The sequence below is a fragment of the Musca domestica genome, unplaced genomic scaffold, assembly GCF_030504385.1.
Source record: "Musca domestica strain aabys unplaced genomic scaffold, Musca_domestica.polishedcontigs.V.1.1 32, whole genome shotgun sequence".
Taxonomy (NCBI): domain Eukaryota; kingdom Metazoa; phylum Arthropoda; class Insecta; order Diptera; family Muscidae; genus Musca; species Musca domestica.
In genome coordinates this window covers 4,980,963-5,004,420 of record NW_026712311.1, presented here as the reverse complement: position 1 = coordinate 5,004,420, position 23,458 = coordinate 4,980,963, and the positions used below count along the sequence as shown (strand labels likewise).

General features: G+C 38.4%; 2 protein-coding genes across 3 annotated transcripts in view; one reads left to right on the top strand and one right to left on the bottom strand.

Moving 5' to 3' along the window:
* The window catches only part of LOC101900142 (circadian clock-controlled protein daywake), a 396,529-nt gene that overhangs the window by 55,517 nt on the left and 317,554 nt on the right, over positions 1-23,458 (bottom strand). The window lies entirely within an intron of this gene.
* On the top strand, positions 15,120-22,046 carry LOC101892411 (uncharacterized). The gene is made up of 3 exons (XM_005189519.4): positions 15,120-17,484; positions 20,593-20,773; positions 20,854-22,046. Exons 1-3 carry the CDS (start codon positions 17,037-17,039, stop codon positions 21,668-21,670), a joined length of 1,446 nt encoding a protein of 481 aa, XP_005189576.4. The 5' UTR covers positions 15,120-17,036; the 3' UTR covers positions 21,671-22,046.

The window sequence follows — 23,458 nt, the reverse complement described above, 5'->3', positions numbered from 1 at the left end:
GCAACGGCAGCCGGGCAGGCATTCATTCAGGCTACACAACACGCATATCATCTTATCTCCAGGGAAGTTTAATGGTTAAAAATTGTCTTTGAAAAAGAATGAAAGAAAAAACGTTGCATACTTTTTGGCGTGTGTTAATTCCGTCAAGCCCAGGCCAGTCATAGAGTTACAATTACAATAAAATGTGGCGTTTTTTCAGCGTTCTCACAGCTCACTCTCTCTCTCTCTCGCTGATATGTTCGCACGGATGCCTTTTATTTGTTGAAATGTTGTTGCTCTTCCTTCATTGGCCTCAGAGATGTGAAATAATTCCCAAGAATTTGTAGCATGGCTTGTTCAAACAAGCCAGATAGGAAGTTCAACATGGTCTTTTGTTTCGGCGGAATTTTAAGGTCTATCAGAGCTTCCTTGTCTCACAATGTTATTATATTTCCCATTATCCGGCCAGGGGAAATGGTATTTTATTTTTATTTTAATGGTAGGATTGGAAAGGAAAACAAAAATGCATTCTGAAGCTGAGGATGCTGTGGTGGTCTTTTGTAAATGGAGGTTATTCTACAGGTATTTTTTAAATAGATGGCGTCCTCCGAGATGGAAAATTTAGTAAAAATTTTATATAGAGTAGGAGATCTTCTACATATCATCTATAAAAAGAAATTCTTCTACATGTGACAGGTTTTTTATAGGTTTTCTATAAAAAAAATAATAGTTAAAAAGCTCTATAAGCTTTGAATAGAATTTGGAAATTTTCAGAAAATAAAATCCTTTAAGAATTCTGTTAAAATCTTAAAAATACCGAATGTATCCCTTATATTCGGTTCTTTACGACGTGGACCAGCATAGGCAACTTTTGTTATAAGCCAGTACAATATTCAAATGCGAAACTTGCGAAAAAAAATCCGTTAATAATGTCGCTAAAATCATCAAAATACCGAATATCGGGAGGTACCCTTATATGACGACAATACGAAGACGTGGACCTGCACAGACAATTTTCTGTCATGGGCTTAAGTATCCATTACGAACTTCAAATGCCAAATTTGAAACAATTCCGGTGAATTATGTCGCTAAAATCATCAAAATACGAATATCGGGAGGTACCGTTGTATGGGGGCTATACGAAGAAGTGGACCTGTACAGACAATTTTCTGTCTTAGGCTATAGTATTCATTACGAACTTCAAATACCAAATTTCAAGCAATTCGGGTGAATAATGTCGCAAAAATCATCAAGGTACCGAATATCGGGAGGTACCATTATATGGGGGCTATACGAAGACATGGACCTGCACAGACAATTTTCTGTCTTAGGCTGTAGTATCCATTACGAGCTTCAAATACCAAATTTGAAACAATTCCGGTGAATAATGTCGCTAACATCAATAAAATACCGAATATCGGAAGGTGCCGTTGTATGGGGGGACGAAGACGTGGACCTGCACAGACAATTTTCTCTCTTAGGCTGTAGTATCCATTACGGACTTCAAATACCAAATTTGAAACAATTCCGGTAAATAATGTCGCTAAAATCATTAAAATACCGAATATCGGGAGGTACCGTTATATGAGGACTATACGAAGACGTGGACCTGCACAGACAATTTTCTGTCATAGGCTGTAGTATTCATTACGAACTTCAAATGCCAAATTTGAAACAATTCCGGTGAATAGTGTCGCAAAAATCATCAAGGTACCGAATATCGGGAGGTACCATTATATGGGGGCTATACGAAGACATGGACCTGCACAGACAATTTTCTGTCTTAGGCTGTAGTATCCATTACGAGCTTCAAATACCAAATTTGAAACAATTCCGGTGAATAATGTCGCTAAAATCATCAAAATACCAAATATCGGCATACGTTACGTACGTTATAGGGGGCCATACGAAGACATGGACCTGCACAAACAATTTTCTGTTTTAGGCTGTAGCATCCATTACGAACTTCAAATGCCAAATTTGAAACAATTCCGATGAATATTGCCGCTAAAATTATCAAAATACCGAATATCGGGAGGTACCCTAATATGGGGGCTATACGAAGACGTGGACCTGCACAGATAATTTTCTGTCTTAGGCTGTAGTATCCATTACGAACTTCAAATACCTAATTTGAAACAATTCCGGTGAATAATGTCGCTAAAATCATCAAAATACCGAATATCGGGAGCTGCTGTTATATGGAGGCTATACGAAGGAGTGGACCTGCATGCACAATTTTCTGTCGTAGGCTGAAGTATTCATTACGAACTTCAAATACCAAATTTGAAACAAATCTGGTGAATAATGTCGTTAAAATTATCAAAATACCGAACATCGGGAGCTACCGTTATATGGGGGCTATACGAAGACGTGGACCCGCACAAACAATTTTCTCTCATAGGATGTAGTATCCATTACGAACTTCAAATACCACATTTGAAACCATTCCGGTGAATAATGCCGCTAAAATCATCAAAATACCGAAAGTCGGGAGGTGCCGTTATATGCGAACTATACGATAGCGTGGACCTGCACGGATACTTTTCTGTCATAGGCTGTAGTATCCATTACGAACTTCAAATACCAAATCTGAAACAATTCCGATGAATAATGTCGCTAAAATCATCAAAATACCGAATATCGGGAAGTACCGTGGACCTACATGTCCCATTTCCAATACCATAAGTTCTGCAGACATAATATACATTTGAGTAAAATTTTATGAACCTACTTTATTTCGTTCGGAAGCTAGAGTGATTTCCACAGACGGACGGACATAGCTTAATCGACATAGAATTTTTTTCCAATTAAGAGATCTTCTGCAGATCTTTCAAAAATATTTTTTTTATGGTGATCAACTTCATGCGTCTATCCCATTCGAAGGTATCATGAGGCGTATTAATAATGCCACTACTAATACGCCCCATAATCCGGGGTACCATGATGCGTATGACTACTATCCACACTTATACGCCCCGTAGCCCATCCGAATAGATTTTAAAACTGCAAATGTGTTAATTGAAAAAGTTTCGTGGGGTCGTGAAGGTCATGTTTTTTTGTAAATTTTTAAAATATTCTTTCAAGTTTTTCGTTTTTTATTTGCCAAGTTTGGCCGGGTTACATGCATAACCCCTGGAAGCAGACACGCAAGTAAATTTGTGCAGCTTGGCAAAAGAAAATGGCAAAACGGAAGGAAAGAAAGAAAGAGCAACTACGAACCATAATCAGTAAGCAACAAATCCACAACTACTGGATTTACACGAAACAACGATACTTCCTTCAGACAAAAAAACTACATATTTTATTCATAAAGTGCAGCCAAGAGAAAACCTCCACGAGAGGGCGAGAGAGAGAGAGAGAGCAGGAGAGTTAAAGAAAATTGTGTTAAAAATGCAGTTCCATTAAAACTATTAAAATCTAACAACTGTTCGAATCCCTCTCCCAGCAAATCCAGTGGATGTTTGGTTGTAGATAAAACATCCGTTTTATGTATTCCATGTTTTGCTAGTTTGTGTGTGTGTGCGTGTGTATGTCTGGCAGGCAATCAATGTTTTGCCAACACTATCAGAGACTAGGAACATGGGAGGAACATGATGTGGGGCAAGGAGGTTCTATTGCTTCCATAAAAACAGCACGGTTATTATTAAATGAAACAAGCAGCCAGCTAACCAAAGGACATTTGTGTTAGTGGCCATGGTGGCAGTGCCATGGAACAGCTGGCAATTGCCAAGAGTTTTGAGCGTGTTCGAAAGCTAGTTTGATATTTCCACTTTCTCCCCATTTTCGCTTTCAAAGAATTTTAAATTGCCACGCGGCCAAGTGATTGGAAATCATGAAATCATTCACAATAATTTCTTCGTCTAATGATGGTTAATTAATTTGGCTTTTCGATGTGCGATGGGGGGGAGGCGAGCGATTATGAAAGCTGTTGGCTTTAATGATTTGCCAAATTATTGAGATTTGGAAAATTATTAATTGTGTGAGAGCGAAGATGTTTGATTGGTAAAATGCTTGGAAAAATTATTGGCGATTTTTTGGGTGATTAAGGTTTAAGGAGAGGAATTTGTAATTTGAGGAAAGGATTTTTGAATGGAGAGGTTAAAGGAAGACAGGATAATAATTTTATTTTTATAAGAGACATATAAAATGGGTTATATCTATAAAAGAACGGGAAATGATATTTCTCCCAGAAAACCAATAAAATATGTTTTATTTACAGAAGGGTGTTGGTAGAAGAATTGTAGAAAGTCTTTTATTAACAGGGTGAGACGTAAAAACTGCAACTAACTTCAGATTACTGTCATTTCTAAGCCACTCGTCCGACAGCTGTTAAAATTATTCCAGTGACAGCTTATTATATTATTTACAAGCGTACAAAAGCACTGTGGTGAGAATTTTCCAGAAAAGAAGTTATTCGTGGCGGAATTCAAGCGTGATAGTGTGATTTATTTATATTTGGCTGGATAACCACATGTGGCTATCGTTAGAGCACTCCAACATTAAAATATCAATAAATCTTTTGTGTCTCGTACCATCGCTCGTTACCGGGGCACTGATAGCGTAGCCCGACGTCAAGGAAGTGGACAGAAGAAAACAGCAACATCAGCAGACATTGTTCGAAAAGTAAAGAAGCGATCGAAACCTGCGTCGCAGTGGTCGAAAAATGGTTCGAGACCTGAACATATCGCAATATTCCATTCGGCAAATATTGAAAAATGAGCTCGGGGTAAAGCCATTCAAATTCCAAAAGTGCAAGACTCAAAAAAAAAACTAAAGAGTTACTTCGCTTGGCCGAGAGTGGTGAACTACCGAATTTGGGTTCCTCTGATGTGAAAACCTTCAAACAAAATGATCGTGTTTACTTGCCAAAGAGGTCAGCTGAAATGTGCACCTTCGGTTGGCAACCAGAATTCATGCGTCGGCCATGGTGATGGTGTGGGCCGCCATGACAGCCGATGGTCGCTCTACGCTCGTATTAATCGACCGTGGCTTCAGAATAAATGCCGAATATTATCGCGAAAATATTCTGGAGGTTGTATTAAAGCCTTGGGTGCGCAAACATTTTGGCCGCAGACCTTGGACATTCCAACAGGACTCAGCACCATCGCACTCAGCACTCGCCACCCAAGAATGGTTACAAAACGAGGTTCCTCGCTTCATTTCCAGCGCACAATGGCCACCGAAATCTCCAGATACCAATCGGTGGACTATTGTGTCTGGAGTATTTTGGAAAACAAGATTGGCACTAAAAAATACCAAAGTGTCAATCACCTTAGCAAGCGCTTCGCCGGGAATGGGCCAAAATACCGCAGAACAACATTCGGGCAGCGTATGACGGTTTCATTGGCCATTTGAAGGCCATAATTCGTCTCAAAGGTGACCAATTTGAACAAATCTAAATTTATTCTAAAATTTGATGCTATTTCCGACATTGTTTTTTTGCATTCAATAAAAAATGTAAAAATTATGGCGTTTGACTTTGTTGCAGTTTTTTTTTATCTCACCCGGTATGAAAGGTGTGTTGAAGGTCTTCTATGAAAAAAAGACCTGTAGAAGATCTTCTCTCTACGGAAGACCTTAAGCTTATTTATTCTCTATTGGAGGCCTGCAAAATTCCTTTCATTTGCAGAAGTCTATTGCTTGGTCTTCAATCTATAGCAGTTCTGCGGAAGGTCGTCGGCGATAGAATTTCTGTGAAAGGTCTCCCATTTTTAAAAGGCTTGTTAAAATCATCTTCTCCACGAGGAAAAACTGTTTAATGACCTATATCTATAAAACACATGTGAAAGGTATTCCACCTGTAGAGGATCTGGCTATAGAATTTCTGTGGAAGATCCTTGACGATAGAAGTCGTTTGCTGTATAAAAAGCTTGTTAAAAGCCGTCTGTAAAAGATCTGTAGAAGATTTGTAATCTATAAAAGAACTGTAAGAGATATGCCACCTAATGAAAACCTGCAAAAAATCCGCTTGTATAAAAGATCTGATGACCTCTCTATATAAGGTATTCTCTATATGAAAGAGGTCAAAGGTTTTTTATTTTTTAAAGGCTTGTTAAAATGATCTTCTCCATGTGGAAGATCTGTTTAAGGTTCTTTATTTATAAAACACTTGTAGAAGGTATTCCACCTGTAGAAGATCTGTCTATACAATTACTGTGGAAGATCCTCCACGATATAAGTCCTTAAAAAGGTATTCCATTTTTAGAAGGTTTGTTAAAAGGCTTCTGCATAAGATATTTTATCTACAAAAGACCTGCAGGAGATGCGCCACTTATTGAAAAGCTGCAAAAGATCTGAATGTATAAAAGATCGGGTGACCTCGTTATAAAAGATATTCTCTATATGGAAGAATTGATTGTGTCCTTTGCCTTTGGTGAAAAGGTCTATTTTTAAAGGCCTACTAAAATGATCTTCTCCATGTGGAAGACCTGCTTAAGGTCTTCTATTTATAGAAGACCTGTAGAAGGTATTACACCCGTAGAAGATCTTTCTAAAGAATTTCTGTGGAAGATCCTCGACGATGGAAGTTCTTTAAAAGGTATTCTATTTTTGAAAGGCTTGTTAAAAGTCTTCTGTAGATGATATTTTATCTATAAAAGACCTGCAGGAGATGCGCCACCTATTAAAAACCTGATGTGCATGATCATGCATGCATAAAGTATCTAGTAACCTCCCTATAAAAGGTATTCTCTAGATGGAAGAATTGATTGGGCCATTTGTACTATACCCCAAACCACATGGTGTGGGGGAGGTAGATATCAATTGATACGGCCAAAAATACGCCTCATCGAAATAATGGTCTTAGACCCTAGGTCTCTTTGGACCAAATCCGTTGCAGGACATTTAGAGTCGATCTGGAGATATCCGTCCATCCGTCCACCTGGCTGGCTGGTGCACACAATAACTCTCGAAGAGTGTATTCGATGTGGTCCAAACCTAGTACATCGTAATGTTATTATTAAACTTAAATCGAGTTAGAAAATGGGCAATATCGGTCCACCCCTTCTGGTACCTCCCCCCGACAAAAAGTCGAAATTTTCAAAAAAAGAAAAAATATTTCACTGCACAGAAACAGAAAGGATAATACGATTTTGCTCCAACTTTGCAAATCCTAATATTTGCATCATTGCTAGGTTAGGTGCGAAAATGGACAATAACGATTCACCCTATCAGGTACCGCCCCCGCAAAGGGTCAAAGTTTTGAATAACCAAAACGATCATAAAATCCGAAACAAGCTACCGTTTCTCTTCATTTCTCACACATCCCATTACTTCTAGTAATTCAAGATCTGCTATGAAGATGGAATGTATCAATCCACTTTTTCTGGTACCTTCACCTCAAAAGGTTGACATTTTCAAAAAAATATGTATCTGCACAGAAGAAGAAAGTTTAATCCGATTTTGTTCCAACTTTGTAAATCCTAATATTTGCATCAGTGCTAGGTCAGGTGCGAATATGGACAATATCGGTTCACCCTATCAAGAACCACCCCCACAAGAGGTCAACAGTTTTAATAATTATAACACTCATAGCATTTGATTTACTAGTCCGATTGCCTTCAAATTACACGCATCACAATATTTTTATCAACCCATGGTCTGACGTGAAGATGGAATATATCGGTCCACTCCTGCTGGTACTTTCCCCACAAAGGGTCAAATTTTGAATACCCATGAAGCTCATAAAACACGAAAATAACATCCGATTCCAATCAGACTTGGCTCATCTCAATATTTCCATCAACACAAAATCTGTCAGAAAGATGGTAGAGATCCGACCATTCCTTCTGGTACCTCCCCCACAAAGGGTCGAAGTTTTGAATTACCAAAATTATTATAAAATACGAAATAAGTATACCGTTCTCTTCAAATTTCACACATCACAATATTTTTATTAGCCAAAGGTCTGTTGTGAAGAAGGAATAAATTGGTCCATTCCTTCTTGTACCACCCCACAATGGGGTCAAAGTTTTGAGTAACTAAAATTATTATAAAATCCGAAATAAGCTTCCGATTCTATTCATATTTATAAAATCCGAAATAAGCTTCAGATTCTCTTTATATTTCACACATCCCATTCTTTCAACTAGCACAAGATCAGGACTGAAGATGGAATATATCTGTCCACTTCTTCTGGTACCTCCCCCACAAAGGGTAAACATTTTGAATATTCATGAAGGTCATAACACGCGAAATTAACATCCGATTCCCTTCAGACTTGGTACATCTCAATATTTGCACCGACAAAAGATATGTTTTATAGATGGTATGGATCGGACCATTCTTTCTGGTACCTGTCTCACCAAGGGTCAAAGTTTTAAATAAACAAAACAATTATAAAATCCGAAATAAGGATCCGGTTCTCTTCATATTTCACACATCTCATTATTTCTACTAACAAAAGATCTGCTGTGATGATGGGATATAACGGTCGACTCCTTCTGGAACCTCGCCCACAAAGGGTCGAAATTTTGAATATCCATGACACTAGTAAAAAGCGAAATTAACATCTGGTTCCATTCAAACTTGGTGAATCTCAAAACTTCCATCAACACAAAATCTGTTATAATGATGGTAGGAATCGGACCATTTCTCCTGGTACCTGCCCCACAAAAGGTGAAAGTTTTGAACAACCAAAACGGTCATAAATTCCGAAATTATCATGCAACTCTCTTCATATTTTACACATCCCATTATTTCAACAAACTCGAGATCTACTGTGAAGATGGCATATATCGGTCCACTCCTTCTGGTACCTCCCCCACAAAGGGTCAACGTTTTGAATATCCATGAAGATGATATATATCTGCGAATTACTTCTGATTTACACAAAGATTTACAATTTTCAATGATATTATCTGTTATAACTTTCCAAACAAGTCATCGGTTTTTTCCAACTTGCTATATCTAAATTTTTCTCTCAACCAGAAACCTAAGATGAATATGGAATTTATCGGAATTTTTGATTTCTCATAACATAAATGTTCGATTTTTTTGTAATTTTGCCCATACCTATATTTTGGCCGAAAAATGGCTCGTGAGCTGAACATATCACAATATTCCATTCGGCAAATATTGAAAAATGAGCTCGGGGTAAAGCCATTGAAATTCCAAAAAGTACAAGAACTTACACCGCAACAGAAAGAAAATAGACTAAAAAGAGCTAAAGAGTTACTTCGCAGTACTTGGCCGAAAGTGGTGAACTGCCGAATTTGGTTTTCTCCGATGAGAAAACATTCAAGGTTGGCACTAAAAATACCAAAGTGTCGACCACCTCAAGCAAGCGCTTCGTCCGGAATGGGCCAAAATACCGCAGAGCAACTTTCGGGCAGCGTGTGACGGTTTCATTGGCCATAATTCTTGCCAAAGGCGAATAATTCGAACAAATCTAAACTTATTCCAAAATTTGATGCTATTTCCGACATTTTTTGCTTTCATTCAATGAAATTAAAAAAAAATGTAAAAATTATGGCGTTTGACTCTGTTACAGTTTTTTATCTCACCCTTTATATGTGGTACCTCACGCATATTTCCACATTTTCCAAAAAAGTGCACATTTCTCATATAAAGTATAGGAAGTAGTCGACATAATCCAAACCTGGCACGTCGCAATATTTATATCATATTTATTTAGGTCCGATACGAAATGTTATCTATTGGCCCATTCCTTCGTAACCTACTCCATAGAGGATCGGCAATTTGAATAATCATAACAGAAGTCGAAATATGTTTAAATAATCTGAGGGTATACATCTATCGGGAAAACCGACTGATACTTTTTAACTTGTTATATAAACAAAACATGTAAAAACGAATTTCCAAAAAAAAGCTTCCTCTTATACTCCTTATGAACTTTCCTTTATTTCATAGTATCTTTCAAAATTCTTCTTTTGATAATAAATTAAATTCCTTCCTCATTCATTCGTACATTTATAGAATCGACAAATTTAAATAAATAATAGTTTTAGGTTGCCACTTTTCAATAATCCCCCCTTTGGCAATAAACGAATACACACACATAGACAAAAGATGCACCTTTGTGTCATGGGCTTAAATTAATTTACATATGAATGCAATTGAATAGTTCCAATGCACACAGGCAAACAAACAAACAAACGGACGCACACATAGTCCCATTGAGCTACAAAAGCTTCGAGAACATTATCAATTACTTTTCATAATCTTAAAAGTGACACCCCAGTAAAGATGTATACAAAAGAATGGCACGTACACACATACAGAGAGATGTACGTACACACACACACACTCACACTGAGGAGGGACGACGAAACACGTCAATACCCTGGCAAACAAACCTCCAATATACAAACACCAAAAGATTCCTGATTTGCTGGCTGGCACATCCACCAGCTACCAGCAGCTTCCAATGACGTCAGCAAAACTATAGTTATAGTCATTGTATTTTTGTGTAATAGTATTTTCGGGGGGTGGAGGAGGAGGTGGGATATTTACACACACACGCACGAAGTACATTGTACCTGCCATAAACACCCACCAAGGAATTCATTGAGTAGAACAATTCTCCTACCTCAGGAAAGATAGACAACCCGGCAGTCGAACGAACTTCTTCTACTTATGGCTGTAATATACAAATCTTAAGAAATTTATGAGTTCTTATTTTGAAAGGTTTGAATAGAATTTAATAGACAAACAATACACAATGTATTCAAAAATGTGTGGGGCGGGAGGGGCGAAAGGGGGAGATGATAGTGATTTACACACACAATAGAGGTTTTGAGTTTCGCGCGCTATTGTGTTAAAAGTGCTGGGTTATATACATATATACACACACACATTGTGTTGTGGGATTCATTGTAATTATATGCAGATTCCAGGAAATAGTTGAAATTCAAAATAGTTTCATTTAAAAAAAAAATTATTCAATAATAATTTTGAAAATTCATAAAAAAATAATAAAAAAAATCAAGTAATTTTCGATGAGGATGTTACGAATTAAAATTATAATTTTGAAAATCTATTAAATAATAATTAAAAAATTAAGTAATTTTCGTTGCGGATGTTACGAATTAAAAAAGAGAGAAATCAATCTTAGTGGATTTTAAGATGCTTTCAAGCCTCCTTAGCGGAACCTGAATGGATTTTTTTTATAGATTTTTCCAAAACTGCCAAATGAAGCCTAAGGTAATTTTTTTTAAGCCTCCCCAATGTAGCCTTAACGTGAATTTTGTAAACCTTCCTAATAGAGCCTAAATGTCAACTTTTGTAGCCTTTCAAATGGAGCCTTAACGTGCAATTCCGTAAACCTCCCTAATGTATCCTAAACGTGGAGTTTTGTAGGTCTCTCTCAAAGATACTCAACGTGTAATTTAGTAAGCCCCCCTAATGTAACTAAACCGTAATTTTTTTCTAAGGCTTCTTAATCGAGCATGCCTTTGGATTCTTGTAAGCTTCCTAAATGGAGTAATGTAGCCTAAACGTGAATTTTTGAAAACCTCCTTAATGCAACCCAAATATGGGGCCCTAAATGAAGGATTTTTGTATGCCTTCCTAATGGATTCTAAACGTTGATTTTGTAAGTTCCTCAAAGGCTCCTAAACGTGGTTTTTTGTAAGCCTCCCTAATTCAGGCTAAACGTAGTTTTCACACTGATTTTTGTAAACCTCACTAATTTCGCCCTAACCTGAATTTTTAAATGCCTCTTAATTGGATTAGATAAATGTGAAACTCAAATGTTGGTTTTTGTAAGCGTCCTAAATGGAGCCTTGGCGTGGATTTTTGTATGCCATCCTAATGGAGTCTACACGTGGATTTTGTAAGTTCCTCAAAGGCTCCCATACGTGTTTTTTCGTAAACCTCCCAAATCAATCCTAAATGTGGTCTTCACACGGATTTTTTTAAACTCCACTAATGGGGACTTAAACTGGATTTTTAAAAGCCTCTTAATTAGATCTAAAATTGACATTTTGTAAGCCTTGCCAATGGATGTGAAACCCAAATTTTGGGTTTTCATTTTAGGACGCTTACACTAAAATGAGCCTTAGCGTGGATTTTTGTAGGAATTCCTAATGGAGTCTAAACATGGATTTTGTAAGTTCCTCAAAGGCTTCCAAACGTGGTTTATCGTAAGCCTCCTTAATTCAGCCTAAACGTGGTTTCCACACGGATTTTTGTAAACCTACCTAATGGTGCCTTAACCTGAATCTTTTAAAGCCCCTTAATTAGATATAAACTTGGAACCCCCCCCTTATGGAACCTTAATTTAAAATTTTGTAATCTTGATTAATGACAACTTTTAATGGAATCTGAACTTGAATTTATGTAAGCCTCCCTAATGTAGCCTAAGCCTTAAGGAACTTTAACATAGATTCTTGTAAGCCTGCCTAATGGAAGCTAAATGTAGATTTTTTTTTAATTTCCCAAAGAGCACCTAAACGTGGATTTTTGTAAGACACTCCAATGGGAATAAAACGTGAATTTTTCTAAGCCTCCTTAATACAGGCCAAACTTAGATTATTGCAATTGGCCCTGATGGAGCCTAATATTGAATATTTGTTGGTCTCTCTAATGGACGCTTATTTATAAAATCGCCCCAAAAAATAGGTGTTTTTTTAAATATTTTCTAAAGCCTAAAAATGTTAAAATCTTTTTTTTAACGATTTTCACCACCTTAAGGTGGGCTAATTAAACCAAAACTGGGATTTTGAGAGGATTCTCAAGGCTCCCTCATGAACTATAAAGCTGAATTTTGGACCCTTAACTTTGATTTCTAGATATTCTTCGATAAAATTTTATCCCAATTTTTTAATTTTTCCAGGTCTGGAATTTTAAACGATTTTTCCCAGCTACTCTTCTGAAACTTCAACGTAGATTTTCAGAGGTTGCCCAAGCCACTCTAAATTTGGATTTTCAAGGATTTTATCCGGCATCTCTAAATTTTGAATTGTATAATTTTTAAGGCTCTCTAAATATGGTATTTTAAAGAATTTTCAAATCACTTTTATCCAGGATTTGAGAAAATTTTCCAAGCCTCCTTTCAAGTCTCTTTCAGATTCTAAATGTGGATTTTAAGGGTATTTTTCCGGTATCTTTAAATCTGGCTTTGTATAATTTTTATACCCTCCGCCATTCTGTAACTCCTCCCAACAAAGTATATATATTATGGATCAGCGTAAAATTCTAAGACGATCTAGCGATGTCCGTCTGTTTATCTGTCTGTCCATCTGTCAGTTGCATTCACGCTATCTTTCAAACGAATTGAGATAGAAGGCTAAAACTTTACCAGCCTACTTTACAGTAGGCTGGTTAAGTTCGTAAATGGGCCATGTCGGTCCACGTTTTCGTATAGCCTCCATATAACGGTACCTCCCGATATTCGGTATTTTCATGATTTAAGCGACATTATTTACCGGAATTATTTCAAATTTCGTATTGGGATGTGTTAATAGTTACTACAACCTATGAGAAAATTTTCGTATGCAGGTCCATATCTTCGTATAGCCCTTATATAACGGTACTTCTCGATATTCGGTATTTTCATGATTTTAGCGACATTTTTTATCGGAATTATTTAAAATTTGGTATTTGAAGTTCGTAATGAATACTACAGCCTATAGAAGAAAATTGTCCGTGCATGTTTGGGAAAATATTCCAAGCCCCCTTTCAAGGCTTTTTAAACCTGAATTTGAGAACATTTTCCAAACCTTTTTAATGGGTAACCCAAAGTGGTGTTTTAAAGACTTTCCTAAGAAACATAAACATGGATTTTTTAAGAATTTTTCGAACTCCAGTTATTTGGAAGTTGTTTTTGAAAAAAATTTCTCCGAGAAGCAAACATGGATTTTTGAGAATTTTTCCGAGGGTATTTTTCCCAAGATTTTGCCATGCCTCGACGTAGAGTTTTAATGATTTTTTCTTTCAAACGTGGATTCTTAAATACTTTTCCAAGGAGGACGATTTTATCCAAGAAACCTTAACATAGATTTTTAAAAATAACTTAAATTTGGATAACTTTCAGAGAAACTAATGAGTGTTAAAAAGGAGTGGGCCAATATATTCCATCTTCACAGTAGATCTTATGTGAGCAGAAATAATGGGATGTGTGAAATCTGAAGAAAACCGGAATTTTATTTCGGATTTTATGATCGTTTTGGTTTATTCAAAACTTTGACCCTTTGTGGGGAGGTACCAAAAGGAATGATCCTATCTCTACCATCTTTATAACAGAACTTGTGATGATAAAAATATTGAGTTGTGCCAATTCTGAATAGAATCGGATGTTAATTTCCCGTTTTATGAGCTTCATGGAATTTCAAAATTTTGAGGATTTGCAAAGTTGGAGCAAAATTGGATTGTCCCTTCTCTTACTGTGCAATAAAATATTTTTTTTTTGTAAAATTCCGACTTTTTGTGCAGGATATAACAGAAGGAGTGGACCGATATTGCCGATCTCCGAACTCGATCTAAGTTTAATAATAATATTACGATGTACCAAGTTGGAAACTCCCTTTGAGAGTTACCAGGCGCGCCAGATATATTGACGGACGGAAGGACATCGCTAAATCGACTACAAGTGTCCTGAAACAAATTTGGTCCAAAGAGACATAGGGCCTAAAACCGTTATTTCGATGAGGCACATTTTCGCCTCTCTAGCCATATGGCTGAGATTAATTTTAGTCATATGGCTAATTACTTCTTGTCTAAAGTTCTTTTTATTTAGGATTCCTTTATATAGAATATCTTAGAACTTTCCAAGCAGAATATTGAAAAATATTCCTAATAATTTTGGAAATTTCGATAAATTATTTATGACCAAAACACCTTACATTTCCACTTTCTAATATTTACTTTATCTCTCTTTTCTTTTTCAGATTACACTAAGAGCTCAACAACATTGCCAAATTGTGCAGTATTTACCTACATATATAGACGGAAAATTTAGATAGAAGATTTGATTTATGTGAGAACTTTGTGTTGGGTACCCAAAAAACAAAAAAAAAACAAAATATTTTCCCCCAACAACAACTAAAATAGCAAATCAAAGTTGACAACTTAACGCCTCGATCGTTTTATTGCGAATCCTCCAACCTGTTACGCTCCCAAGTTCCATTAATTGTGAATTGTTTTACACCAATTATATACAATATATAGTTTGATCATCCTGCCCGGCCCCGGAACTCAAAGACACCATCACCATTCTCATCACATTGGATTACGCTCAGTTTTATTTTTGTCCAGAGCCAATTAGTGGCATCAACAGACCGCAATTACAATTTTTACAAGCGCCATCGCCGTCGTCGTCGTTCTACAATTTGGCCAACAGCAACAACAACATCTGTAACAGCCAGAATTACAACAACAATTGTTTCCACAACATCAACAACATTGCGCAACAAGCCGCCCATCGTTCATCTTTACTTTGTCAGCAAGAAGATACAACAACGCCACCTACATACTACAATTACAACTACAACTACATCCATCAGCAACAACAACTGCAGCAGCAGCAGCAGCAACAACATCAGCATCAGCAACACCATTACAATCCCTTTTTAAGTCCCCAACTCAACCATCATCTCCAGCAGCCACCCCTACCACCACCCCTTCCACCGCCACCAACACCCCATCTGCCGCATCTCTTCAAACACAGCAGCACAAATCCGTTCGCTTCCAGTGTCAGTAGCTACCTCGGAGGAGGCGGAGGATCGTCGGGAGGTTTTGCGGGTCTAGGACTGGGTGGCCTGGGTGCTCTAACAGGCGGAGCAGGCGGTGGCTATACCCCATTGGGTCGTAGCTATCGTTACTACAAACACCACTCCACCGGGGGTCTAGGCGGTCACAGCAGCTACAACGGTTATTACAGCCTAAGTTTTGGAGAGAGTTACTACCCCTATAGCTCACCCGGAGGCGTTGCGGCAGGAGTCCTTAGTCAGAGTGGCAGTGGCAGCGGTCTGGCACCACTAGGCGGCGGTAGTGGCAATTATTTTGGTCGCATCTCTCCGGCAGCAGCCCATACGGGTCCCCTCCTAGCCACATCAGCGGCAGACACAACTCGTAGCAGTCTCCTAAAGCTAGCGGCATCACCAACCCCGCCAGCAGCTTCCTTAGCTCCACCACCACCACCCCCGCTCTTACCACCTTTAGATGACGATTTGCAAGTGAGCACCGAACCTTACTTGTCTACGTATTCCAGGCCCATAGACTACATACCCTCGCCACCGGCCTCGTTGCGTTCGGAAACCTACGCCTATCGACCACCGAGTAGGCGCCGAGAGTCGGGTAGATATTCAGCGACCGGTTATTACACACGCCAGAGGGCCCGTGGTTTTTCGCCGATCATCGACTGTGATCGGTATTTGGACAGTGAATTTGTGGGTCGAGGCCGTCGTCGCCATCGCACCAACAGTCTTCAGAGTACTTGTGATCTTGGCCTATCGCCGTTCACGCCCATCGATCGGCTATCGCCAATACGCCATTCGACAACATCGTCCTCGCCTCGCCAACAGCGCGAGAAATATTTATCTCCAGGCGGGAGTCCAAAATACAGCAACAAAACGTCGTCCACACCACAGCCGTCACATCATCTCGAGTCTCAATACCATTCACAAGTCGACCTGCCACCAACCACGCCCTCAGATCCATCATCAGCTGTCACCGGGCATTATCATCACAAAACGACTGCGGCCAGCGGCAGCCACCATCAACATCAGTCGCATCATCATCACCACGCCCACCAACAGCCAGCCGAACAGAAATACGATCCTCAGACGCCATATCAGCCATACGCCAGCGATAGTACGGAAACATATCATCACAAGAGGTCGCCCCACGCCAAAACGGAACACAAACTGGGAGCATCAGGGGAATACCATCAGCAACAGCAGCAGCAACACTACCAGGCACAACAACAACACCAACAGCCGTACCAACAATATCCTCCACCCACACACCACCAAATCACGGCGGCCACCACCATCTCCAGCTGCTCGTCACGACCCCTGACGCAACAGCACGACGATAGCTGTGAAGAGTTCCATCACATACCGTTCAATCTCAGCTATTTCCAGCGCAAAAGAATGATGGTGAGCAAATTGTGGAAGGGCTGTTTCCCGGACGTGACGCCGGAGCATGTGCATCGCCACAACTTCTATCTATGTCAGTGGCAGCGCAATACCCAGGTGCGGATCATTTATCTCTTCTATCGCTGGATCACGGCCATTATTTGTTTGGCAGCGTTGGTGTGTTCGCTGCTGGACATCGGTCGAACGGATGAACATTTCGAAAATCACTATGCCAAATGGTGGATATATCTAACCCATTGGGGGCTGTTGTTTTGTACGGTACAGGCATGGTTGGCGGCAATGATTGTGACGCAGGGTATGATGGTGGAACGGGAGGATTTCGAGTTAATGCGCCAGGCGAAAAAGTCGAAGTTGCATTATCTCTATTGGATAATTTATACGTGCGCGACGGTCTATGCTTTTATAATAACGATGTGTTATTGGTTGCTGGTTCATGATCCGGGTAAGTTAAGGGGGAATTTTTGTTGCATAATTTTTGGGGGCTTAAGATAAAATTAGGTGCCAGAATCACAAAAGGGAAGTGGGATGCCAAAAAAATAGGAGTTATAGGTGAGTGAGTTAAGTAATTCACTTCAGAATTGTCCATTTAAGGGTTAAAAGAAGAAATAAAGTGAAGGAAATAGTGTTGCATAATTTTAGGCGATTTGATCATAATCATCTTATTTTGTCAGAAAATGGCAAGAGCTGTTGTAGATCTGAAAAAAAAACATTTTTGCATTAGACACGTGGATCATAAGATGTATATGTATGTATCCGAAGGTCTTCCATCCACTGAAGTTAGGGGTATTTAGTGCATGGATGTCAAATTAATGGAAGGTCCTCTTCCCACATAAGAACTTTTGTATTATATTACCCTCAGAGCGTCCATCAAGTATTCTGCCTGTGGAAAATTTTTAAAGGTCCGCTTTTTGAATATTTTTTTAGATCGAAAGACTATTAAAATATCTTCCGTCTAACGAATCCCTTTCAAAAAGCCTTTCGAAATACTTTCTATCCATATAAGACTCTTAAAGGCTTCCTACTGACCGAAAGCTTTTATGTATAGTAGATATCTCGATAGGTTTTTTTATCAATTGATATTTTATCCCCCAGATATCCTAAGGAACCAAATATTGGTACTTTAGATTCGTAACCGGTTTAAGATTGTCTCAATTATTTAGTATTTTTTTTAATTTACTGAAGCACTAATAGGGCTATATCCGTGGATTTTGAAGGACTCGGAGGGCCATAACCGAAATCAATTTACATAAAAGTGTAGTGAAACAACTGACTATGAATCAACGCCCAGACGAAGCATCTGAAGTAGAATCTTGAAATTTTGAAAGGCGTGTCTTATGGCTGGGTTTTAAAAAATTTATGCAGTGTATTGGGCAAAGGATATTTCCTTTGCCCAATACTCTGCATAAATTTGAAATTTGAAATGATGAAATTTGGAATGATAGTCACTGACGGAGGGCACGATAGGTGTACCATAGGGTTTTTGGAAAGATCTCGCGTTAGTAGAAATAATGGGATATAATAAATTTGAAGGGAACATAATGCTTATTTCGAATTTGATGATTTTTTGGTTATTCAAAACTTTGGCCCTTTGTGGGGGAGGTACCAGAAGGAATGGTCCGATCTCTACCATATTTATAATATATCTTGTGCTGATGAAAATATTGAGTTGTACCAGAACTGGATGTTTTTGATATATCCCATCTTCACACCAGTCCTTGGGTAGATCAAAATATTGCGATGTGTGTAATTTGAAGACAATCGGACTCTTACATCGCATTTAATAAGAGTTATAATTATTCAAAATTTTGACCCTTTGTGGAGGAGGTACTTCATGGCCATATGTTGCCCATTTTCGCACCTGGCCTAGTACTGATGCAAATATTAGGATTTTCAAAGTTGGAACAAAATCGGAGGTACTGCATGCAGTGGACTGATATTGTCTATTTTCGCACCTGGCCTAGCACTGATGCAAATATTAGGATTTGCAAATTTGAGGCAAAATCAGATTATCCTTTCTCTTTCTGTGCAGTAAAATATTTTTTTTTTGTTTTGAAAATTTCGACCTTTTGCGTGGGACGTACCAGAAAGAGTGGACCGATATTGCCCATCTCCGAACTCAATTTCAGTTTGTTAATAATATTACGATGAACCAAGCTGGGATCAAATCTGATACTCCCTTCGAGAGTTATCGTGCACACCAGCCAGCCAGACCGACGGACGGGTATCGCTAAATCGACTCCAAATGTCCTGAAACGGATTTAGTCCAAAGAGACCTAGGATCTAAAACCGTTATTTCAGTGAGGCACGTTTTGGCCGTATCAAATGATATATACCCTCTCTAGCCATATGGCGGAGGGTATAACTAGCCATATAGCTGATATCGGGTATAATAAATGTGGTCTTGTCATTCCTCCCCATTCCTTCTGGTACATCCCACACAAATGATCAAAGTTTTTAATAATCAAAATGATCATAAAATCCGAAATATGTAACACAATAATCGGATTTTGACAAACTTTGCAAACCCTTATATTTTCATCATTTCTAGACCGGACCCCTCTATCTAGTGCCTCCCTCACATAGAGTCAAAATTTTGAATACCTACCCACTCTTTCTGATACCTCCTCCAAGGGGACAAATTTTTATCTAATTATAAGTGTAAGAGGTCAGCAATTTGCTTCAAACTTCGTTTATCTCTGTATTTCTATCAACAACAGACCAAATATAAATATGGGATGTCAGTTCACTCTTTCCTGTAACTAGATTGAATAATAATATCTCAGAGTGAAGATCGGTCGAATCTATGATTTACTTTATTTAAAATATATAAACATTCAAAATCGCATATATCTTAAAAAGTCGAAAGTATGACATCGAAGATATGTGCACAAGTTGTACACATTTTTTTCCGACCTGACACCAAACCTTTTGTTATTTATAATAACCCCTTCATTTACATATAAATTACAATATTATCATAGTTTTGCATCCCTGCCATGTCCGATAGACAAAACACTTTGCCAATTATCATCCTGTAAAAGTCCAATCCAATTAAAATCTCATTGTTTTTATTTCTGTGTTTTTGATTCAAAACCTATGCAGAATTCTAATGGCCATGCCGGTCAGCCAATGTAAAAAGTCATTTACTTTGAATGGGGAGAGATAGGGGTTACAAACTATTTTTAAAACTTAATCTTGTGCTGGCAATGACCAACATCAAACATTTATGCCATTCCATGGACAAAAGGCAGTAGTAGTAACCCATAAAAAATACTCGGAACTTGAAGACAAAGCACCAATTGACGCATGAATACAGTCACCCAAATGCCTACACGTATGGTGTGGGTTGGGTGTGGGTCCTGACATACTGCTAATTGCCACTTTAGATGTCCATAGAATAAATTCAAAGAGCCTTTTTTGTAATTACATTGTCACATTGTAGATGTGTTTTATTCTAGAGGAGGAGAGGCTAGGAGCCAGAGACATTTCCTGCCATGACGTACATTTACTAACTCTTACCCCTTTCCCTTACCTTTTTTGTCTTTTGCAGAGGTCCACAAGATTGACACTTTGAACATCATGGTACATGTCTTGAATTCGGTCATAATGCTTATCGATTTGGCCATTGTCGGACATCCCATTAAACTGAGTCATGTCTACTTCACCACTGGCATTGGTCTGGCTTATGCCATATTCACGGGCATTTACTTTTTGGCTGGCGGTACCGACAGGTAAGTCAAATCGTCAAATCAATCAAATCTCCCATTACCATTTGAATAACGTCTCTCTCCCTCTCTCTTTTGTGTGGCAGGAAAAATGAAAAAGCCATCTATCCCATGCTCGACTGGAGGAAGCCAGGCAAGGCCATTATTGTCACCGTTTGCGCCATCATCTTTGTGTTTGTGGTACATTTTCTGTGTTTCCTACTGTACCGTGCCCGCGTGTGGCTCTTCACCAAGCTCTGTATACGCAGCTCACATCATCGTCGTCGCGATGGCGATATTTGTGAGGGCCTCAATGATGACTCCTATGCCCGGCTGGGCGGTGGCAGTAGTGCTGATTATTCGCATCAACAACAGTTCCCAACCATTGTACACTCGGAACAGCCACATCGCACACATTTGTCGGTGGCCACCAGTGCAGCAGCTACACAGCCACAGCCAACGACCGAACATTTGTATGCCAATGCGCCCAGTCATCATGGTACCAGCAGCAGCTCCGCCACCCATCATCAGCATCAACAGCAGCAGTCGTCGCATCATCATCATTCCAGTCATCAAACAACGCATCAGTATCCTCCCCAGTATTCGGGCTATCAGCAACAACCTGTTGTGGCCGGTGTCAATGTGGGTGTAATTAGTTCGGCTGATATTTATCAGCATCAGTCGCAGCAGCAGCAACAACAACAGCAGCAGCATCACCATCATCAACAACACCAGCCACATGACAACAATAACAAACAACACAAGAGTGGTGGCTCATCAAATATTGGGGGCAGTGGTGGTGCCTCGGGTGGAGGCGGTGTAAATTCCTCGAATTCCGCCTTGTCGCGCACCGTCTCCCACTTGGATGCATCGCAGCGTGAACAATTCCTAAATCCCAATCAAATTGTGGAATACAAAATGTAAAGACGTTGTACCCGGCACCGATATACATTCAATTTGTCCATGAAATTTCTAGAGAAGCATTGTCCCCAGTGTCAAGCCTACAGGGAACAGGCTCAGCTTAGTGATGAGGGCGACGAGGATGAGGCTGCCGGCATCAATAGTGGTAAATGTAGCGAATCGAAGAAATTAGATTGTGGAGAGAAATGTTGTTAGACGGCGTTGGGGGACTCTGGAAGGGGACTTTGAGAAAAACTTCACAAAAACGAGGAATGGAAGCTTGCGGCCCGGAGTAGAAGGTTTAGAATATTTTTTATAAAAAAATCCATTTTTCTTGAAAACTCAAATTGAGGTCACCTTTACGAAATTGTAAATTAGACGCTAATCATAAAAGTCAAAACAGATTTCGGTTCTTTCTGGGAGTTTTTAGACAGCACCCTTGGAACATTGTAAAGTAGTAGTATTTATATTTTTTTAAGACGTTTTGACAGAAAATCCTAATAAATATTCAGTTCTTTTTCGTAATTTTAAGAAAGCCAAAAGCTGGTAGATTTCGGTCGTTTGTGTGGCTCATTAATGGCCAATTTCAAACAAAAATCCAATTAGGACGTGATTTCTGCACTGAAAATCAATTTTTGACAACAGTCAAGAGACCGCGACGACATTAGCACTTAATAAGGGTAAACATTTGAGACTTTTGAACTTCATTCTATAACCGATATGTCACTAAAATCTGCGGTTCCCTTGAGAATTGGATTTAGCACTTGAAATAAAAGAATTTATTTCAATGTATCCAAAGAGCAATTAAGACTCAAATCCTTTAGGAAATCGAAATCGTTTAAAACTACGGTCTAGGGAAAGACGGAATTCTAGTGCATTAAAAGCAATATTAAATATTATGAGTGGCCAATGAAGAACAGAAAATTGGAGCTTTTGGATGGCCACAACAATGTGGCTGATATGTCATTATTAGAGTCAATCAAACTGGAATCAAATGTTTTTTTTTTAACAAAGACCACTCGAAATCCCTTTAAAAGACAGCCAAGGGTCTGATAAAATATATAATCGCTATAAGCGATGATGTTATGAAAGTTAAGCTAAAGCTAGAAGAAAAGTGCGTCGAAGAATATTTTTTGAAGCTTTTTCGAAAAATGATTAAAAACTCTGTTTAATCTAAGTAGTACCAGTTCCAAATATTCCGAAAATGATTAAAAACTCTGTTTAATCTAAGTAGTACCAGTTCCAAATATTCCACGAAATTATTGGCCATAAAATTGTAAAATGTGTTCTAGAATACATCAGAATTCTAACATTTAACTGAACGCCAGAAGTTTAAAAATATTGCTCATTTTAGGGTTAAAATCGTATTTCATATACATTTATGTGAAAGTCTCCTACAAAACCTGTTTCAAGAAAGATGCTTGAAAGTAACATGAAACGTTGTCCCAGTCAAAAAGTGTCAAAGGAGGAAATATTCTACACCAAATTCCACTATAAGTCTCAAAAGAAACTAAATGTATAGGCATACTAGTTTTTAAGAAAATTACCTTCGAAATTTGTGTATTACAAGTAAAATTTTTGTAATCACATTTTTGATTATTAATTTTATAGGTTTTCAATCTGAGTAAAAATTCTCCTTAAAAACTTTGTCCAAGACAAAAAGTGCCAGTGGAGAAAATATTCTACACTAAATTTCAAAATAAGTCTCGGAATAAACTTTATATTAAGGTATAATGGTTTTTGAGAAAATTACTTTCGAAATTTATGTATTACAAGCAAAATTTATGTGATCACATTTTTGATTGTTCATTT

Excerpts from the sequence above, each read along its gene's own strand:
- LOC101892411 (XM_005189519.4), top strand. The coding sequence starts at position 17,037 with ATGATGGTGAGCAAATTGTGGAAGGGCTGTTTCCCGGACGTGACGCCG. Across the intron at positions 17,485-20,592 it reads GTTGCTGGTTCATGATCCGG|AGGTCCACAAGATTGACACT; the intron begins GTAAGTTAAGGG and ends TGTCTTTTGCAG. Across the intron at positions 20,774-20,853 it reads TTGGCTGGCGGTACCGACAG|GAAAAATGAAAAAGCCATCT; the intron begins GTAAGTCAAATC and ends TTTGTGTGGCAG.